The sequence below is a fragment of the Onychomys torridus genome, chromosome 22 (genome assembly GCF_903995425.1).
Source record: "Onychomys torridus chromosome 22, mOncTor1.1, whole genome shotgun sequence".
NCBI classification, from domain to species: Eukaryota; Metazoa; Chordata; class Mammalia; order Rodentia; family Cricetidae; genus Onychomys; species Onychomys torridus.
Window position 1 is genome coordinate 4,110,935 of NC_050464.1, and position 21,726 is coordinate 4,132,660.

Below are 21,726 nucleotides of genomic sequence, written 5' to 3' on the forward strand. Positions count from 1 at the left end.
GCTTACAGATTGTTTGCCTTATTTATAGGGAGCTTAGTCCTTAGGTTGTTTAGACTTACATAGTTATTGTCACCTATGCTTGTCATCTCTATAATTATGTTAGTTAGGTTATCCAGATTTATAAATACATAGGTCAGATGGACAGGTAATCTTCAAACACTTCATGGACCTAGAGAACATGGCATTTAAATAACTTAGAATTCTGTTGACGTGAGACATAATTGCTCCTGGCAGCACCAATTTGTTCCCAAGAGAATGTTGGGCTTCTAAGACATTTCCATTTGGAAGTTTGTCTTCTTGGCACAAAATGGCCTACTGGGCAAAGAACTGCCCTTGCCTCAACTGCTGACAGTACAAATGCTGTCCTTTCTGGACAAGCAGGACACAAGGAAAGCAACCACTATACTTTGCCAAGACAGGGTAAGATGGTCTTTTAGAATTCCTGCTTCTGAAAATGGTCTGTCAGATACTCTAGGCCTGTAGCCAATTTGAATGCACCAAGGGTGCTGAGAAACATTAGGTGACTGTCCAGGCTGCTAGCTGTCTCTGTCTACTCTTGCAAGACTCCCGAAAGTTGCTTGCGTCCTTCTCCCATTTCTCAGGTATTATTACATTCCTTCTCAGGTCTTTGATGAGGTTGGAGATTAGCAGTTATAGTTACAACTTAGTATATATACATATATAATATCTTAGGTAGTATATATTAAGTATTAGACTCACGTTCTTTAGGATAGGACACCTTTTGGAATGATCTTTGTAACACGCCACCTACCCATACCCTAGACTTCCCTGGATTTTACTATGTGTTTTTTGCTTGATATTGTTTGTACTTATTGTAATTCCAACTTATCTAGGTCATTATCCCTCATTACTCCTGGACAATATTTGATAACCATCTCTTTGTATATAGTCTTGTATTAGGTTAGAACTTTCTTATTTAGACAAAAGGGGGAGATGTAGTGGATAGCCATCCCAGCATTGGCCTGGAAGTTCCAACCCCCATTGAGGCTTCGGAAATGGTCACGCCCACAAGGCAGGGCGAAGGAGGAAGCGGAAGACCAAGGATCGGGAAGAGGTCTCTCTCTTGGTTCCTGGTCTCTGGACGCTGGAGGTAGACCGAGCAGAGTTCTCCAGAGAACACCGCCGGACTGCGCCATCCCTTTCCCAGACCCTGCAACCTACCCCTTCATTTGTAAGTTACCCCACAAAATAAACCTCCCTTTTAACTACGTGGAGTGGCCTTAATAATTTCACTAATACTCTTTGGCTGAGCCTGCAACATGATGGCACTATTTTACATTATTTAAAAGATTACCTGAACCTCTCTTCAGTCTGCCTTTAGCCAATACTCATCACCCACTCTCTTTGTTGCCCCTTAATTTTGTTCTATATATTTATGTATCCCTCCTCTGATTTCTTCAGGCCATGTTATAAGTGTACTCACATCCCGTAATAAAAGGATGTAGAAAATGAGGATTAAATAATTCACATATCTGTGATAATGCGAAAGTTTTCTTTCAGCTGTTTCCAGATCCTAGCAGTGTTCCTAAGACTTCTAACTTACCAAGCAGTGGGGGTGCCAGATCTACCTTTTCATATAATATTGGATCTCTGACCCTGCTTCTTAACATAGTGCTCCAAAATCTGTTTTTTTGTTGTTGTTTTTTAAATCTCATGTTCTAAATCTTGGTACAGATATCACTAGCTAAGCCACTACTTCAGCTTAAAACTGTCAACCCTACTTAGATTTTCCTCCAGGAAGGGGAAAAGAGCTACTGATTGAATTAATATCCATGTTCACAGAAGTCTCCATTAAAACTCCTAAATTATGGTATTCGGAACAACTACCAGGCTAGATCAGAAGAGTGGCATCCATTCCAAAGGGTCAGAAGCTTGCCTTGCCTACCCCTTCTCTTCTGGCTGCCAGTATGTATCCTTGATAACAGACTTGAGTTCTGTGAGCTGTACAGGAAATTCTCAAACCCAAGAAGGAAGCCATGAGGACCCTCAATTTGTAGTCAAGTCTGGCAGAAGAACAGATAACCTGGGGACCCGCTACCTGCAATCTCTATCTGTAGTGCAGAGACAGAAGGTAAAGGCAACCTTGAACTGTGGGGGCGCAAGTAGGTGATGTCATCACACCATGTCCAAGTGGAGTGCAGAGCTAAAAAGCAGCTGCTTTAGAGGGATTGTGTGAATGTACAGGAGAGAGAACAAAAGCTGGTTATTTTCTCTTGTAGTGCAGTAACAATTTAAAATATTAAGTAGAAGGAGAATATATCTCACCCCATAATGATTGTGCAAACTTACATAAGCACAGAAAGTCTGACTAAATAAATATGCCAAGATGCTGACCATCTTATTTATGTATGTGACCAAAGAGGTCATTTCTTTTTTGACTTGTCTACAGTACAGCTAGTCTCACAACACTAAATGATTACAAGGACTGAGAGCCGTTAGGAAGAAGCTCTGCTAGTCCACCAGTCTCTGGAACATTACTCTTCAGCTTTCCCTAATAGAAAAGAATGCAGTTCTATATAGTAACACCACAATGCCATAGTCAAACTATTTTCAAATAGTGTTTTTATTCCAAATGCTTTTTACTGCAAATGGTTTTAACCAATTTTTTTTTCATTTCAAATTTGGACTGGCTCAGTGGTCAAGAGCCCTTGTTGCTCTTGCTGAGGACCCAGGGTTCAGTTCCCAGCACCTACATGGTAACTCACAACCATTCAGAACTCCATCTCTAGGGGATCCCATTTCTCCTTCTGAACTCCTTGAGTACCAGATATGCAGGTAATTCATATACATACATGTAGGCAAAATACTCAAAAAATAAAAATACACCTGAAAGATATTTTTACATTTTAATTTCAATTTTCTCTTCAATATAACAGAACAGTTTTTAAGCACACCAAAATTCACATATAGAGTGTTCTATGCTCACATTTGCATTTTCATGTTTTAGAAAAATTACAGTTTAGAGATGAAAAGAAAGTGAATTCACACTTCAAGAGCAGTTTGGGGAAAAGCACTAATCCATGATACATTATTCTACCCTACACAGATTATGAAGATACTAACATTTTAAACTTAAGACAAAACAATCCTACCTCAAGGAGTTATCAGTGCTATTTTAAATTTTAAATTAAAGGTAATATATGTTACTGACCAGATAATCAAGATCTTTTCACTCCTAGTTTGAAAGTCAATTCTAAATAAATAATTTGCCATCCATTTAAATAAAGCTTTCTGTCTCTTCAAAAGCCCCAGTTCCATCTCTGTTATTACTCCTCTGCATGCAGCACTGTGAATGTACCAGAAAATTCACATTCTGAAGTCTCATCCACGTGTCTCTAACAGCATGGAGCAGTCAGGAGGTCTGGCCTGAGATGGTAGTTAGAAACCAGATCTCTGTAGGGAGAGCACCCACCTCATTCTGTTCAGCATCTCGTCGTTTGGTACTTAAGCTCTTACACTAGGCCCCAAAGACCAGGCTAAAATCCAAACAAAACAGGGTCACTCCTGCTAACAGAAGCTCTGGACATCAAATAAAACTGTTCATTTCCAAGAACTCAGGATAGGAAAAAGCTGCACGTCACAATCAGCCTAATTCAATGGAGGGAGTAGGGTACATCTCTTTAAGTCATTACCCAAAGAAAAGATAATTTCAAGGCATTTGATAGCAATACATTTTTCTATTTTCTATCACTGTCTCCTGGCTCCCACCTATCTTTGAAATAACCAATCTGCTCTCAGCTCTTTTGTTTCAGTCTCTGTCTATAAAAATCAAGTTTCTGTACTTGGCCCATGAACACTTCTATTTTCTCAAACAACATGTTATCCCAATTCTAGAGCCGATAATGAAGTCAATTAGATGTCAACTAAGGGGGCCTGCTCTTCCAGAGGACCCGGGTTCAATTCTCAGCAACCACATGGCAGCTTACAACTGTCCCGACACCCTCACACAGACATGCAGGCAAAACACTAATGCTTATAAAATAAAAATAAAATTAACAAAAATTGTTAAACCAAATTATTCTAATTTTGTCCTTCTTACATCCCATTCTACCAGGGAAAAAGCGACATCACCCTGAAGTACAAAGCACTCCTCACCATAAAATGAACCTGTTGGCACACTAAACATCAACATCAATACCTCAGTCTCCAGAGCTGTAATAAACTTGTTTTTTTATAAATTACTTGGTTTCAGATATCTTGTTGTGGCAGAAAAAAGACTATGACAGAAATGGGGTGTCAATCATATCAACAAAGGCCTAAAAATGTGGAAGAGGCTTCAGAACTGAATAATAAGCACAGGGTGAACCATAAAAGGTAACTCTGGTGAGGGGTCAATGGAGAGCCACAACCAAAACCTGCCTCTTTTTACAGATACTTAAGAGGTCATGATCAGAATGCTGGTATAAATATGAACTGGCAAGATGGCTCAGGAGGTTAAGAGCACTTGCTGCTCTCTAGCAGAGGACTCAACTTTGGTTCTCTGCACCCATGTCAGGCAACTCACAACCAGCATAACTCCAGCTCCAGGGAAATCCAATACCCTCTTCTGGCCTCCACAATACCCACACACAGACACATGAATAAAAATAATAATCTTAAAAAGAAAGATAAGTAACCGAGGCTATTCTGCTGAGGTCTTAAGATATAAATGTAAAGTCGGGTGGTGGCGACGGCGAACACCTTTACTCTCAGTGCTTGGGAGCCAGAAGTAAGAGGATCTCAGTGAATCCGAGGCCAGCCTGGTCTACAAAGCAAGTTCCAAAGCCGGAGGTGTTATACACAGAAACCTGTCTCAAAAAACCAAAAGATGGAAATGTGAAACAAGATACAGGAAAGGGGAGACAAGAGCATCTTTATAAGTGACAAAGATGCACTACACCTGTGGTCCCAGCGCCCAGAGGCTGCAAGTTCCAGGCCAACCTGTCCTACATAATAAGACTCTGTCTCAAAAAGCCATATAAACAAACTGACAAAAACCTGACTGAACTAACTATGTCTGTGTTCTAGTGTTCTCTAAACTTAAGCAGAGAACTACAGTGTCTGATGGACACAAACTCTATGCACAGTGCTGAAGACGCTAGATGGTTGATCTTAACTCTTCACAGTTAACGTTCAGAAACCATCTTAAGATGGAATTTATAATCAAAAGAGAAGAACTGAGAAAAGGAAAACTCTGTATCTGACAGGTTATGAGTATCAAGCAACCTTCAGCGCAATCAGCTTTTGCTGAAAGAATGACCTTGAGGGCATTCTAGTTTTCTCCCCAGTCGGCCACTCCTGCCTGCCACATGCCCAGACTGTCATGGCCTTGGTGACAGCTCTTTCAAGGGAAGGACCCAGAGATAACCAGGACCTCAGCTCTCCTTGGCTAGGGCCACCTCAAGTCTCTGCCCCACTGCACACTTGTGCAGTTTCCCTTGGCTATTACTCCATCATGGCTCAAAAGAACCCAATTGTGGCTCAGCTACCACTAGGAAAGGGACAACAGTAAACAAACCTTGGCAGCATCTGTATAGTGCTAACCACAGGAGTATGTGGGTATAGCAGTTAGAGAGGCATAGGTGAGGACCTACATTTCAAAGGGCATTTGGAAAACCTTGGGGACCAGGCAGGAAACTGGACCAGAGAAGAAACTTCCACAAGAGTAGCCTACAGCAGTGCATGTTACAGTGTGATGGCAGAATCCTCCTCGAGACCAGAACTGTACAGCCACCAGCATGAAACTTCAGCCTAAGCACAGAGAGGCAGCAAATGTCAATGTTGCAATATGGACTTTCCCAGAAAAGCTGTGAGAACACGTATCTCTGCAGGCTAGAGGACTCAAGTCCCTATTACTACATTGACAGGATAGAACACGAGGGCAAAGATGACTCGCCAGCCTCTGTGGATGTGTTCTGCTGAGTGCTACCCCTTGTCCTTTTCTGCCTCCTTACTGGAATGAAAATGTCTACCCTTTTCCCGTTCTACCAGGCTTGTCTGATTTCACATGACCAGTTTCAGAGAGAAGCTTGCCTGAGGATTAATAACACCCTCAGTCTCATCTGAATCAGATAGGTTAAGATTCTTGACTTCAAGACTTGAGTTGGTCCTGGAATGTAGTCAGTTTTGGAATTACTCGGACAGAATGAATGTGGTTTCCATGTTAAAAGGACAGGGACTTTTGGGGATTAGCAGCAGAATGTTATGATCTGAAATGTGTTCACATAAACTCATATACTGAAACAATTTACTAAGAGGTGAGATTTTTAGAAGATTAAGCCATTATGAAGGGGATTCATACCTGTATAAAGTATTGGGGAACTGTCTGCCTTTTCTGCTTATGTGAACACACAGAAACAAAAAAGAGCGCTCATGGCTAATATCAAACCTGCTCATTGCCTGGGTCTTACAAGCTCCAGTCTCCAGGAGTAGAGTCCATCATACCTCTCTGATCCTGGGTTAAGAGTGGTGGAGAGAAGAGTCTAGAGCTAAAAAGCTTGCCCTACCTTTCTGCTGTGATACTCCTGGACTTTCTAGTCATGAGCAACATCATGACAAAAGAAAATGTACTAAAACATCGAGCATGTTGAATGCAAATGCATATAGACAGTTTACAGAAAGTGCCCAACAGAAAATGCCATATAGCTTCCCTCCACTAATACTTCACAGATAAGACAGTAGTTAGGACTCCTCCTAAGAGATGAGATCTGAATTCCTTAGTGTGACAAGAAGTCCTCAATTCTCAATCAGTTATTACACCTTCGGAAAAGGTTGGAGTCTCAGCTCTGCCACTCACTAGCCAGTCTTGGGCAAATGCTCACAATGGAGGTGACGACTGCACTGTGGAAACAACGGCAGACGCCCGCAAAGCTTTCAGAGACCTGATGGCTGCACAACTTCGACTTACACGAAAGACTGAGTTACGACAAGTTTCAGAGTCTTTAAATGAGTGCATGCTTTTTAATCAGCATAAAGGGGATTACTGAGTAAATGGACTGAAAAACAACCGGGAAAAACTTAACAAGAGTATTTCTGCTGAAAACTGAATGCCGGGGTACTCAGTTTTTCCAAGATAATCATCACATCACAAAACAAGAGCATTCACATAGGCTGGAGAGATGGCTCAGAGGTTAAGAGCACTGGCTGCTCTTCCAGAGGTCCTGAGTTCAATTCCCAGCAACCACTTGGTGGCTCACAACCATCTGTAATGAGATCTGGTGCCCTCTTCTGGCCTGCAGGTATATATGCAGGCAGAACACTGCATATATAATAAATAAAAATTTAAAAAAAAAAAAAAAAAGCATTGACACAACTCTAATGGTTAGTTAGAATCTGACAGATTCTAGAATTGCCTGAGAGATGGGTCCCTATGCATGCTGGGAGATGAGTCCCTAGGCATGCTGATGGGAGGAATGTCATGACTGCATTGATCAATGTGGAAAGGACCATCTCTTTTAATATAGGTATTGTGCATGCACATGCAAATCACTAGTGGGTGAAGGTACTTCTAGAGGACAGAAAGGATAGGATGGCCCGAGTTCTATAAAAAAAAAAAAAGTGATGAACTGGAAATGGGTCCTCTACAAGAACAAGACACTTTGTTTGTTTTTGGAGACCAAGTTCTCTGTGTGTATTCCTAGCTGTCCTGGAACTCCCTCGTAGCCCAGGTTGTCCTCAAACTCAAGAGATCCACCAAGTACTGGGAATAAAGGCATGCACCACTACCGCCCAGCAAGCAAAACACTCTTAACCCTGGAGAGGAGCTGTCCCCAGCTCATAGCAGACCCACATTTAATTGTGGGCAGCAGCATTCCATACTCGGGAATCCAGCATTATCCAAGGTGATCAAAGTGAGCAGGGCTGAGGCATGCTTCTTCCTCTTCTGCTTCTCGTCCGTATATCATCAGCTCTCATGTAGCACAAATCTTAAAGAGTCTTATTAATAAAACAAACCCAGGGCCAGGTATTAGGGTGAACGTTGAATGATCAGAGAAACAGAACAGACCACAGCTTCCTCACCTTGCCAATTCCTCAGCTGATCCTGTTTCCACAGACTAGAAGCTTCTGAGTCCTCATCCAAATGGGATCTCAGCTGAACTGCTGCTAGAAGCCTAACTTAGCCAGCCTCTAGTTCCTCATCTTCACACCTTAAATACCTTTCAGCCTCCTGCCATTACCTCCTGGGATTAAAGGAAGTGAGTCACCATGCTTGGCTGTTTCCAGTGTGGCCTTGAACTCACCGAGACCCAAGCAGATCTCTGTCTCTGGAATGCTAGGATTAAAGGTGTGTGCTACCACTATCTAACCTCTATATTTAAAATTGTGGCTGTTCTGTTCTCTGACCCCAGATAAGTTTATTAGAGTGCACAATATTTCAGGAAACACAATACCACCACACTCTCACAAGGTCCTACGGCTGTGACTTCCCCCGAGTGACTGACTGTAATCTCCAACTGTGAGCCAAATAACCCTTTCTCCACTAAGTTGCTTTTGTCAAGAGTATTTTACCATACCAACAGGGAAAAAAAATCTTTACATAAGCCAGGCGGTGGTGGTGGTGGTGGTGGTGGTGGTGGTGGTGGTGGTGCATGCCTTTAATCCCAGCACTCCGGAGGCAGAGGCAGGTGCCCACAGAGGGTGGCACCATTCCCTCCATAGGCATTCTGGACTACATAAAAAGGAGAAAGCTGGCTGAGTCCAACATTCATCACTCTTTGCTTCTTGACTGTGGATGCCAAGTGGTGTAGTAACCACTTCAAAGTCCTGCTGCCTTGACCTCCCCATCATAATGACTATGAGCTAAAGAACCCAGATATGCTAGAAAGAATAAATACCCCTTCTTTTGACACGTTTTCTAGTTTTAGGACTTGGAGCAATAATTCTGTTAAGATTCGTTTTTTCTTCTAAAAAGGAGACAATACTATCTCATAAGATTGCCATAATCTAAGTTTTTCAAAAGTAGTTTTGTAGCCAGGCAGTGGCCTTTAATTTCAGCACTCGGGAGGCAGAGGCAGATGGATCTCTGTGACTTGAGGCCAACCTGGGCTACAGAGTGAGTTCCAGAACAGCCAGAGCTGTTACACAGAGAAATTCTGTCAGGGTATGGATGGATGGATGGATGGTTAGTATAATTTGCCTTTTTAGATAGATAGATAGATAGATAGATAGAAAGAAAGAAAGAAAGAATAATTTGTCTTTTTATAACATGTACCTAAAGACCTTACCGACAATAGTCTCCTATAAGAGCTACACTGGGGTTGGAGATTTAGCTCAGTGGTAGAGCACTTGCCTAGCAAGCACAAGGCCCTGGGTTTGATCCTCAGCTCAAAAAAAAAAAAAAAAAGCTACACTGCTATTTTTTCCAAGCTCTGGCAACAGGAAGACTTACTTCCTTACAGATTGTTGATTTACTGCTAGAGTCTACTAACCAACAGATCACTTAAGACATTTTTAAAGGTCCTAGCCTAGACATACACTTCAGTGGCAGAACAATTTCTTAGCATACACAAAGCCCTAAATTCTATCGACCCCCACAAAAGGAAAACAAAAGCAAAACAAACACATACATAATCTAAATAGCCATCACTAAAAAAAAAAAAAAAAAAAAAAAAAAAAAAAAAAAACCAAGAATACAGTGAAATGTTATGCAGCTATGAAGAAATTAGATTTCTATGTAAATGTGGAAAAAATACAAGCTAAACAGTTAAGATTCAAAAACTGAAAATACATTAGGCTTTGTGTACAGACTCACACCTAAGTGTATAAAGGTGCCAGGATGCACTGAAGGAAGGATAACAGAAAGGATAATAAAGATACAAAATGGTTTTGATGGCTTTTGAATCGATGATGCAAAATAAACTGAGGAAAAAAAAATGGCTGTCTTCTGGAAAGAGGGATCAAAGAACTTAGAGAGGGAAACTCTCTCTCTCTCTTGTACTCTATCTTATTTAAGTTTTTAGGGTCAGGGCTGTAGATCTTTTATTAAAGGGCTTGCCTAGAATGCAAGAAGCCCTGGGTTCAATTCCCAACACCACATAAACCAGGTATAGTGGCACACACCTATAATCTCAGCACTTATAAAGTGGAGAAAGAAGAACACAAGTTAAAGGTTATCCTCTGCTACATAATAAATTCTAGACCAGCCTGGGCTATAAGAGACCCTCTCTTCAAAATAAAGGAAAAAAAATTTAACTTGTACCTTTTTTTCTGTTTGTTTTTCAAGACAGGGTTTCTCTGTGTAGCTTTGTGCCTCTCCTGGAACTCACTCTGTAGCTCAGGCTGGCCTTGAACTCACAGGCTGGCCTGGAACTCACAGAGATCTGCCTGCCTCTGCCTCCCAAGTGCTGGGATTAAAGGCGTGAGGCCCCACCGCCTGGCTACTTGTACATGTTTTACACTTTTAATTCCTAAGCTATTATTCTGATCTTTAAATGCTACACATCTTTCATTCTGAAGATACAATAAAACTGCCTTTACAACAATAAGAACAATACTTTTTTTTTTTTTAAAGAAAAAGCAAGAAAAATATACCAAAGAGACATCAAAAAAGGAGAGGGCCTGGGAAATGCAGCTCAGCTGGTACAATGTACTCCTAACTTGCAGGGAATCCTGCCTTTACTGCCAATAATGCATAATGCAGGCATGGTGGTACATACCTGTCACCCCAGCACTAGCTAGGTGAAACCAAGAGGACCCCAGAAGCTCAACGTCAGCTTTGGCAACTTAACAGTTGGAGGTCAGCTGATAACCTGTCTCCAAAGGGGGTGGGAGGGAGGTCCTTCTTTTAGAAGACTATTATCTGCATACCAGTCAACTCAGAATCAATAAGATCAGTACCCTTATCCACACACTGTCACTCAGGAGCTGACCAATTCTTTCTAAAGTTGAGAAAGAGAAATTCTAAGATGAAACAGGAAAAAGACTTTGTCTTCTTAAACACACATATATTTAAAGTCCTGTAGTTCTGAAGGTTTTTAGAGATCATGTGCTGCATACTCCACTCTATCTTACATAAAAAGAATTTTTCATACAGACCAAATGTACAGCTCAAGGCCACAACTGTTTTGAAAGACACAGCATTAAAAACCATAATCTCAGCCAGGCGGTGGTGGTGCACACCTGTAATCCGAGCACTTGGGAGGCGGAGGCAGAGGCAGGTGGATCTCTGGGTTGAAGCCAGCCTGGGCTACAGAGTGAGTTCCAGGACAGCCTCCAAGCTACAGAGAAACCCTGTCTCGAAAAACCAAAAACAAAAACATAATCTCAGGATTCTCAACCCAATACTAATTCCTAATACCAAAAGGAAACACAACACTAGATACATATTCATCTGTTAAGATGGCAGCTCCTCTGGTAAAACAAGTATTTTATCATCTTGCACTTTGGCTCACTGAACTACTTTATAACACGGACTGAGGGGCTGAGGAAATGGCTTAGCCTCACAAGCATGAAAACCTGAGTTCAGCACCCACATAAAGAACCAAATGAGGCTACTTACACCTGTAATCCCTGCATCAAGGAGGAGAAAGGTCCAGATCCACATAAAAGACCCTACCTCAAAATTAAAGTGTCCAGGTGGTGGAGGAGCATGCCTTCAACACAGAACGCAGGAAGCAGAGGCAGACCTGATCTAGAGAGACTATGAAGTGAAACCCTGTCTTTTTGTTTTGTTTTGTTTTGTTTTTGTTTTTTGAGACAGGGTTTCTCTGTAGCTTTGGAGCCTGTCCTGGACTAGCTCTGTAGATCAGGCTGGCCTTGGACTCAAGAGATCTACCTGCCTCTGCCTCCCCAAGTGCTGCGATTACAGGTGTGCGCCACCACCGCCCAGCGAAACCCTGTCTTGAAAAACCAAAAAAATAAAGAACGAGGAAGGTGGTGTGTGGGTGTGTGTGTGTGTGTGTGTGTGTGTGTGTGTGTGTGTACACACTTACTCGTTCATGCCTGTGCAGAGAAATCTCTGGACCGGTGGGGAGGGTAGGCATAAACACCAATAAATCAATATACAAAGAAAGGAAATACAGATGTAAAATGAAGATTAACACTAGTCAAGCCTGGCGGCACACTGCAATGATCCCAGCCCTAAGGAGGCTGAGGCAAGATGAACAACAGCCTGAGCTCCAGTCAAGAGTCTCTGTATCAAAAAACACAAATTAATAAAAATAAACTAAATAACATCACTCAGTAACTGTGGCGACTTAAGATTGAACTTTATTTATCATGTGCCAGGCCAGGCCTACTAGCTCCCAAACAAGTCTCCTGACTCCTCCAAAACAAGATGCTCCTGTGGCCGGGCTTGTCCTCACTCCTGAGCTCCACCTGCTGCACTAATCATCATCATCCACCCCGCTTCCAAGATGAGGAACTTAAACACTCCCAGCCACGCTTACAAAGCTAAGAAGAGAGACCTTTGCCTTCACTGTTTACTAAAATCAGTGAGCTGAAAAAGAATTATGTTTTGATAGAACAATCGACCTTCTGGATTTCAAATAGAATCAAGCTTATAAAACAAACACTGACATATTTTGGCTACTGAAGCTTGAGTGCCCTCTAGAGTAAAGTCATCATGAAAATCTAGCTACTTGAAAATGGAATTCCATCAACAGTCAATTCATAGCCTTTAATCCCAGAACTCGGGAGGCAGAGGCAGGCGGATCTCTGTGAGTTCAAGGCCAGTTTGGTCCACAAAGCAAGTTCCAGGACAGCCAGAGCTGTTTTGCAGAGAAACCCTGTCTCAAAATAATAATAACAACAACAACAATAATCAATTCATTTGAACACAAACCACATCTAAGCCTTAAAAAAAACAACTCTAGGGGTTGGGGATTTAGCTGAGTAGTAGAGTGCTTGCCTAACAAGCCCAAGGCTCTGGGTTCAGTCCTCAGCTCCAGATTAAAAATAATAAAAAAATTTTTAAAAAGGGAAAAAAACTCTTACAGAAATATGATTATGAAAAAGCAAGTACCTTTATATTACCTCATAATAACAACCTTGACTGTCAAAACATACTTTTTATCCCACTGCCAGGTCAGCAGAACTGGAGTGGAGAGCTTTCCTATACTACAGAAAACAACAACAAATAAAAGCTACTTACTTCCCTGACAAGAGCGAAACGTCATGGCAACTTATCATACTAATAAGCCTTCCTGGCTCACCCTTGCAATGCCTGCAAAGCAATGATAGAATTTTCCCCGACACTAACTTCCAAGGTTATTTTAATCCTATCTGGAACATGAATGAAATGTTCTGCTGATGTGAAACAGTAAAGCGAGTCAAAACCTCAAATGCCCACATATAAGTCACTGGTTAGGTAGGAAGTGGGACAAAATGGAGAGTCTTGCCCCATAAAGAAGCCGAAATCCTACACAGTTTAGCACTGCATTTAAAAAAAAAAAAAAAAAATTGGGTTGGGGATTTAGCTCAGTGGTAGAGTGCTTGTCTAGCAAGCGCAAGGCGCTGGGTTCAATCCTCAGCTCAAAAAAAAAAAAAAAATTTGTGGGGGCTGGAGAGATGGCTCAGTGGTTAAGAGCACAGACTGCTCTTCTACAGGACCCCAGTTCAATTCCCAGCACCTATATGACAGCTCACAATTGTCTGTAACTCCAAGAGACAAGAGACAACACTCTCATACAAACATCCATGGCAAAACATCAAAGCACTATAAATAAATTTTAAAAAGAGTAAGCTGTATGTATATGTGTGTGTATATATATATATATATATATATATATATATATATATATATATATATCTTAGATCTTCCGATGTTGTCACTGTTGACAATTCAGTTAAAATCAACATACAACAGATACAAAAAGAAAGGTATTATACATACATTCTAGTCACCAGAATAGCTGCAATTATGACAGATAATGCCAAACTACAAATATAAAATGACCAAAATTCATAAACTTCTAAAGGGAGAAAGTGAACATGGGTTACCGAAGCTGAATATATGCACAGCCTATTGTACCTACCAAGTCCCTAGTTGATTGAGCAAGAAACTCTCCAAACACACCTAGAAATCATTTTAAAATTTGATTTTCATTTTGATGTATGTGTCTATGTGTGTACATGTGTGTACCAGTTGCCAACACCAGATCCCTGGAGATGGGGAGTTCCAGGTGGCTGGAAGCTGCAGGACATGGGTGCTGGGAACCCAACCAGTCTTCAGAAGATCAAGTGCCCCTCACACTGCTCATTTCTCCACTCCACATATATAACTGTTTTTCTTCACAGACAAAAATTAAACAATCTAAGTACCCACTAACAGTAAAATTACAAAGCAAGTGATACAGTCATATAATGTAACATTATTCAGAAAGGAGTTGAAGAGGCTCTTCCTACACAAAAGCAAACAGCTCCTCCAGTTACTGTGTCAAAAACTGGCCGACTTCTGTCCCTGACAGAGAAAAGCTGAAACAGAACAGTGAACTAGGCTATCTGGCAGAAGTTTCTACAGGAAATACAAAGGAATTAATTGTATGACTACCTTTAACTGCATACAAAATCTGAAAAGCAGAAAACACAGACAGAATTTGCAATCAAAAGAGAAGCTAAACAAAGATTTGGGAAATGAAGAGGAACACTTAGAAGTGCAATCCAAGAACGTGGCCAAATGGCAAGCAGTTGGCTACAGGCAGAGGGCTCTGAGAACTCCACCTTTCAACTCTGCCCAGCTGCACCAGGTAACTGACTCTACTAAGCAACACTGGTCAGAGAAGTTTCCTCTTGCAGTTAATACTGAAACACCTAACTGGTTTAAGTGCTCTAAACAGGGCATTATCTGTAACACACACAGGCACACACACACTGCCCAAGGCTCTTAGAACATTAGGAAAGAGGCAGAAAGAATGTCATGTAAGAGCTGGAGGATGGGGGCGATTACTGTTGAAACTGTCTTCCACACATGACACAGTCATAGAACTCATGAACTCGGTACCAGCACAAGATGGATCCTGTCAACATTCCAGCATGGATGGGGGAGGAGCTCAAGAGGCTCCACCCCTGGCCAAGAAGCTATTGGTTAATGGCTACTGGGGGAACAGAAATCATTTTTCTTCAGGGACATAGCCACTGGTAAATTGCCCATGCCCCAGTAATAATCCCACACCCATGCTCATGCAGGCAACCCCATTTTAACTCAGTGGTTAACTTCTTTTTTGTTTTGTTTAATTTAAAAAGACCACAGGGTGGTAGTGGTGCAAACTTTGAGGCCCAGCACTGGGGAGGCAGAGGCAGGTTGATCTCCAAGTTCAAGGACAGCCTTGTCTACAGTGAGAGTTCCAGGACAGCCAGAGCTTCATTTAAAAAAAAAAAAAAAAGTTTAAAATAAAAATACCTGAAAGTAGGAGGGGGGGACATGTTGGGGAAAAGAATCCCAGAGGTAATGGGAAAGAAGGAATAAGAGAGGAGTCTGGGGAGCACAATACAAACATGTATGAAACTGTCCAAATACAAAAAGTTAATAGGAAGAAGGGGGAATCAAGCAGACACTGAAAATGCCAGTTAGGAGGACATTTAAGAGACCTCTCAAAAAAAAAAAGACACCTCTGAGATTGCCTCTCCCTGGACTGACCAAGAGCTCTGAGAAAGCAAAATAGTCTAGGTGGCAAGGGCCAGATTGCCCTTCAGGCTGGCTGCCAAATCACCTCAGGTTCTCTGCTCCCAGTAGCAACCACTCCTCAAGTCCAGGAAGCATAAGCCACAGCCAAAGAAACAGGACGTATACCACTGACTGCCACACAGTGGAAGATCTAAGGGGCTGTGACAAACTCACAACTACATTTCAAAAGGTGACCTGGAGAGCCTGGGCATCTGACAGGAGAGTTAGAGCCACACACTCACAGTCCCTACTCAGACAATTCCCGAGTAGTACTAGCCCCTGTCACCACAGAACTGTAAGGTCACCAGTGTCCAAGTCAAAATGGAAAAATCCAAGGTAAGAGATTTTTTAAATGGGGGTGGGGGGTGGTTTACAGGGATAGGGCCACCTGAGGCCCTAGGGTCCAACTCCCAGCCCAGGATGAGAAGAATATGCTTAAATTTCCCACTAGATTGTGGGCATACTTGGGACACACAACCCCTTTCCTGCCTATTCCTTTCTGGAATGAGAACATTTACCCTATCCCTACCTGTTCCACCACTTAATTGTAGAAACACGTACCTTCATTTCCGACTCGGGGATTCAGAGGAAGGTGCCCATGTCCCCCATATCTGGTTTAGATATGGTATGGACTTTACACTTTTAAATTGTTAGTGGAAGGAGTGAACAAGTCTTGTGATTACTGAGATGAAGGAATGAATTGGGCATTGTGAGGACAGTGTTTTTAGAGTTCAGGGCCAAATGCTCCCATCTGAATGACCCCTGAAGTCCAAGTATTAGACATTAAATCCCCAATGCAACAGAGATGGAAAGGAACACCTAGTAAGAGGTGATTGTGCCCAACAGTGGTGGCACACACCTTTGATCCCAGCACTTGGAGGTAGAGGCAGGTACATCTCTTGTGAGTTTGAGGTCAGCCTGATCTACAAAGAGAGTTCCAGGATAGTCAGGGATACACAGAGAAAACCAAAAACAAACAAAACAGAGGTGATCCTGTCACAAGGAGTTCTCTCTTCTGGACAGACCGATGTTGAGAAGGCTGGACTAACCCTAACCCTAACCCTAGCTTAAGATCAGACCTATCACGAAAGCAGTCTGGCACTCTCTTGCTCTCTTACACTGACTACATTCTTGTTTTTTCTGCTGAGCACAACATAAAGGCCTTCTCCATACAGCTGGACTTCTCATCCTCCAAAACAAATACATCTCCTTTCCTTTTGGCTTCCTGTAGCCCAAACAGCCTACAATACCTATGTGACAAAGGATGATGACCTTTAACTTCTGATTCTCTACCAAGTGCTGGGATTACAAGGTTGCAGTTCTTCATTTTTTTTAACTATGTATTTATTTATTGGGGGTTTAGTGGGAATGCAGTAAGTGTAGAGATCAGAAGACTTGCAGGAGTTGGTTCTTTCCCTCTGAGCCATCTTGCCGGACTCTGAAATTTGTAAATTGTTCAATCTATGTTTTTCTATTATAGCAACATGCAACAATTCAATTTAAACAGGTTCTTCCTGAAAGCATATGCACATGAACATACCATTCCACGGAGGCCAAAGTAGTGATGGAAGAGCATGGAGTCCAACAGGTAGCAACCCTGCTATGATCTCTTTTTTTTGGAGGGGGGGGGGTTCGAGACAGGGTTTCTCTGTAGCTTTGGAGCCTGTCCTGGACTAGCTCTGTAGCCCAGGCTGGTCTCGAACTCAGAGATCCACCGGCCTCTGCCTCCCAAGTGCTGGGATTACAGGCATGCGCTGCTGCCGCCGCCGCCACCACCACCACCCCTCATCCTGCTATGATCTCTTGCTGATGAGACACTGACATTAAAAGATTCACTTGAAAAATGTCCTTCTTTTTTTGGGGGGGGGGGTTCGAGACAGAGTTTCTCTGTGTAGCTTTGTGCCTTTCCTGGAACTTGCTTTGTAGACCAGGCTGGCCTGGATCTCACAGAGATCCACCTGCCTCTGCCTCCCAAGTGCTGGGATTAAAGGCATGCACCACCACTGCCTGGTGAAGAATGTCCTAATACCAGTCAGCAACTAACAGAATTCCTAATACCAGTCAGCAACTAACAGAATTCAGATGTTTTGTAATGGCAATATTTGGAATTCGTTGTCTATTTTAATTTCCTTGAATCCTTAATTAGTGGCTGAAGGCTATCTTAAGAGTCTGAGAAACAGATTGGACAACTAATTAAGTGTACAAATTCAGAAAAGCCATTAGGTTCAAGCCTACCAAGGAAGAGGACAGTGGCCAATCATGTTAAAGAAATGTCACAGGGCCAGACAGTGACAAATGATAGGGGAGGGCCATCTCTGAAGGAGGTGCCACCCTAGGCAAAGAGCCACTCAGTAGCAGCCTTTCTCTTTCTCCTCCTCCTCCCCCTCCTCCTCCTCCTCCTCCTCGGGCTGTTCCAGTACCACCCCCCCCCCCCAGGCTCATGCTGGTGCCTAGCTTCCCTCAGCAATGGACTCTACATATATATATATATACATATAACAAACCCTCCCTCCTCCCCAACTTGTTTTTGCTTATGGTGTTTTAACACAACAGAAAGCAAACCAGGACAGATACTGTTCTTTTTCATTTCCTTACCAATCAAACATTATCCTTAAATTAACTGGAGCCACAACTTCATTTCCTAAAATTTACCTTGAAAACTTTCACTGGGCATGATGGCACACCTATAGTTCCAGCTCACAAGGCTGAGTGAGGCAGCAGGATCTCCAGTTCAGACCAGCCTGGGCTACCGAGGGAAGCCCTGTCTGAAAAAACAAACAGGGAGAGGAGGAAGGGACACATACCAGGACCTTGCTGAGTCGCAGTAATTAAAGTGCCTGTTGCCAAGCCTGATCATCTGAGTTCCAGCTCCAGGACCCACATAGGAGGAGAAAAAAAGACCCTCAAACTTTCCTCTGAACTCTGTGCTATCTATGGTAGGCACACACTCACATACATACAGAGAAACAGATAAATGTAATTTTTTAAAAGTCAACAGCTACATCCCAGCAATAAAGTAGCTATTCTTTACAAAACATCTAAATTTATTAGCATTTAAGCTTCGGTAAAAAGAGACAAGCCCATCATTCAAAAAGAAACAAGCTTTTTAAAATAAATCATCCCAGTAAGTGCTAAACCATTGTATCAGGTTGTTCAGTGTTAAAGACAGATTGTTCCGAAGTCTAAGTTAACCTTTTATCGCGTTATCGCAAGATCTAAAACGAGGGGAAATCGGGTACCTACTCTCAATGTTCAAGGGCAACATTCTACAAATCATTTCCAGTCATAGCGAACTCCATTCAACTAAAAAGCTATACATACACAGCCCTAAATCATTCTCACGAAATCTTGCGTAGTGCGAAGACGCTCTTGAGGCACAATGCTGAGAGTTCACTCAATATAATGTTACGGGAAAGACAAGATCCCGGCAGACACCCAGTTCACTTAGTCTAGCTTTCCAGAAAACTACCAGAGTGCCAAGTCCTCGGAAATTCCTAATTCAAGCTCTCTATAAAACTTGTGCACACTTCAAAAAAGGAAGGAAGGAAGGAAGGAAAAAAGGAAGGAAGGAAGGAAGGAAAAAAGGAAGGAAGGAAGGAAGGAAGGAAGGAAAAAAGGAAGGAAGGAAAGAGGCTCTGTACACCACTCCGCCCCTTCGACATCCTTAGAAAGCATTTCAGGCCCGAAAAACCTTGCTCTCAAAAGCTTTCTACAAAACTTTCCAGCAAAGCTACTGTGCCTTAAGCCCGCCCTTCCCCTCCCGCCTCCTACCCACAGACACACACCCACCGGTGAACCTCAACTTTAGGCAGACTGCACTCCACACAGTGCTCGCAAACCCGGCCCCTTTGCACACTTACACACCCGGAAACGGGCACCCCTTTCCTCACACGCCGCAGCCCATCCCCCTCCCCCTCCGCGCACCCACTCCCCGGGCCGGCCCCCCACCTCCAGCCCTCCCCCGCACACACTTCCATCCACCCACGCTCCCGGGGAACCCGCCTCCCCTAGCTCCCCGGCTGGCCCAGGGCGGCGGAGAGAGGAAGCAGGAAGAAGGAAGCAGGGCTACGCAGGGCCTAGGCCTCTCGGGCCGCACGGAGGTGAGGGGAAGCGGGCGGCCTGAGGCCGCCTCCTCCCCGCGCTCGGCCGGCCCGCCCGCCCGCACCGCACCGCCCCGCCCGGGCCTCACTCACTCGCCAGCCGCGGCCCATCAAGTCCGCCGCCCGCTGCCGCCGCTCCCGGGACGCCCAGCTCCGGCTTCTTGGGCCCCGCGGGCGGCCCTGCTCCCCCGCCCGGGAGCGCTCCGGGAGGAAAGCCGGCCCCCGACGCGGCCGCCAGCGCCAGCGGGACGCTGTTGCTATGGAGGCCGAGCCCCGGGACCGCGCCGGAGGCCGGGTCCTCGTGCAGGAACTGACACTCCTCCCCGTAGAAGCACGTCTTGTCCTTGGCGTAGTAGCGGCAGTACTTGAGCTTCACGCCCGCGGCCGGCCCGCCGGGGACGCCCCCGACGCCCGACGAGGCCGCGACCGCGACCGCCACGGCCGCCGCCAGCGAGGACGACGACGGGGAGGCGGCGGCCGAGGGGGGCGGGAGGCCGCCGCCACTGTTCATGGCCACGCCGCAGCCGCGTCCCCCGCCGCCGCCACCATAGACGAGGGCGGGAAGGAGCCGCCGCCGCCGCCGGAGCCGGATGGAAGCCGGCCGGGCGGGTTGGGCCCGCTGAGGGAGCCGGAGCCGCCCGGGGAGGGGGAGGGGCGGGCGGCGAGTGGGGATTCTCCCTCTCCGCTGTCCTTAAAGGGGCCGCGCGGGACGCGGCGCGGCGCGGCGCGCGCGGCCGGGGCTCTGGGGGACCCTGGAGCGGCGGCGGCCGGCAGCTGCAGGGGGAAGGCACGGCGGAGGCAGCCGGTTTGTTTTTAAACTCTGCCCCAGCTCGTCGTCTTGCGCTCTGGTGCCTCCGAGTTGTTTATTCCATTTTCCTCTTCCTGAGACGGCCGCAGCCTCTGCGCGTGCGCGCGCGGGCGCGGGGGCTTGTGGGTAGAGGCCTGGCCCGGGCGGCAGGCGTGGCCCCCCGGGGGCCTCCGCGAGCCGCCCGCAGGCGGTTAGGCCGGCCGGAGCCCCCTGGTGCTGTTCCACTCGTCGGTCGCGGGTCGGGTGCTGGAGTTTCACGAGGCAGGAGGCCCTCCTTGAGGTCTCCTCCTGGAGCCGGGTGGTGGTTAGCTGAGAAGTGGAAAGACAAAGTTGACAGCCCGGCCCTGGTGCTTGCAGGGGGACGCGGCCCAGCCCCGCTCCCCGCAGCGGACGGGAGTTTTCGTCCCTCTCGCCACGTTTCCTCTCCCTCTTCCCGTTTCCCCACCTCCCCGGCGTCCCTTTTTATCCTCCCCCTCGAAGGTGATGGAACTACTGGCCAGATAGCCTTCGCTTCTGGGCTCTTTGTCAAAAAATGGAGCCAGAACCGTTGATGTCAACAAACCCCCTGCTTAGAGCAGCACCTGTTTCCTCTGCTTGGACGGCCCTCCTTGAGTTTTTTGTGAAAAACAAGATGCCACCTGGGACAGTGCTGCCTAGGTAGCACGGGGAGACCCATTTCCAAACGTGCTAGAATGCTTCCCTACTCTGCGTTCGAAATTCACTTTTTGAGGTTTTTAACCCTCGCCACTACCTTTTTTTTTTTTTTTTAAGGGGAGAGGCTTTAAGACATTTTGAAGAACAGCAATGAAGTGAAAATTGATTTTAACGTTTTAGGTTTTTTTTCTCTGCAAGATTTTCTCAAAAGACAAATCCCTGTTATGAAAAGGATGGGTGTGGGCACTATTTAAGGAGTTGTGGCGACCTGACGAAGTCACAGAAGAATGGATATAAACAAAAGTACCCCACTGCAGAAAGGGTGAGATGCATGCTGTAGATCCCAAGCTGGTAAGCCTAGTGATATTGCCTAGCTAAGTCCTCCGCGGAAATCTTGCCGTGTGAAAGCAGTTTTCAGCCATTTGAATATTCAACAAGTATTGGTTGATGTTCATTACATGTACCAGGAACTGGAACGGAGCTGGGGACTCAGAAGTGAACAAGATGCAGTCATAACTGAATTCAGATGGCTTGCTCATCCTCCGGCTAGTGACGGGAAAGAT

General features: G+C 44.7%; 1 protein-coding gene across 5 annotated transcripts in view; it reads right to left on the reverse strand.

The window, feature by feature from the left end:
* Positions 1–20,613, reverse strand: part of Pan3 (poly(A) specific ribonuclease subunit PAN3) — a 126,128-nt gene extending 105,515 nt beyond the window's left edge. For all 5 annotated transcript variants that reach the window (XM_036171835.1, XM_036171832.1, XM_036171834.1 and 2 more), the window contains exon 1: positions 19,795–20,613. In XM_036171835.1, the coding sequence (XP_036027728.1) occupies positions 19,795–20,212 (418 nt within the window). In that variant the 5' untranslated portion in view covers positions 20,213–20,613. The remainder of the gene's footprint in view (positions 1–19,794) is intronic.
* Between the last annotated feature and the right edge of the window lie 1,113 nt (positions 20,614–21,726).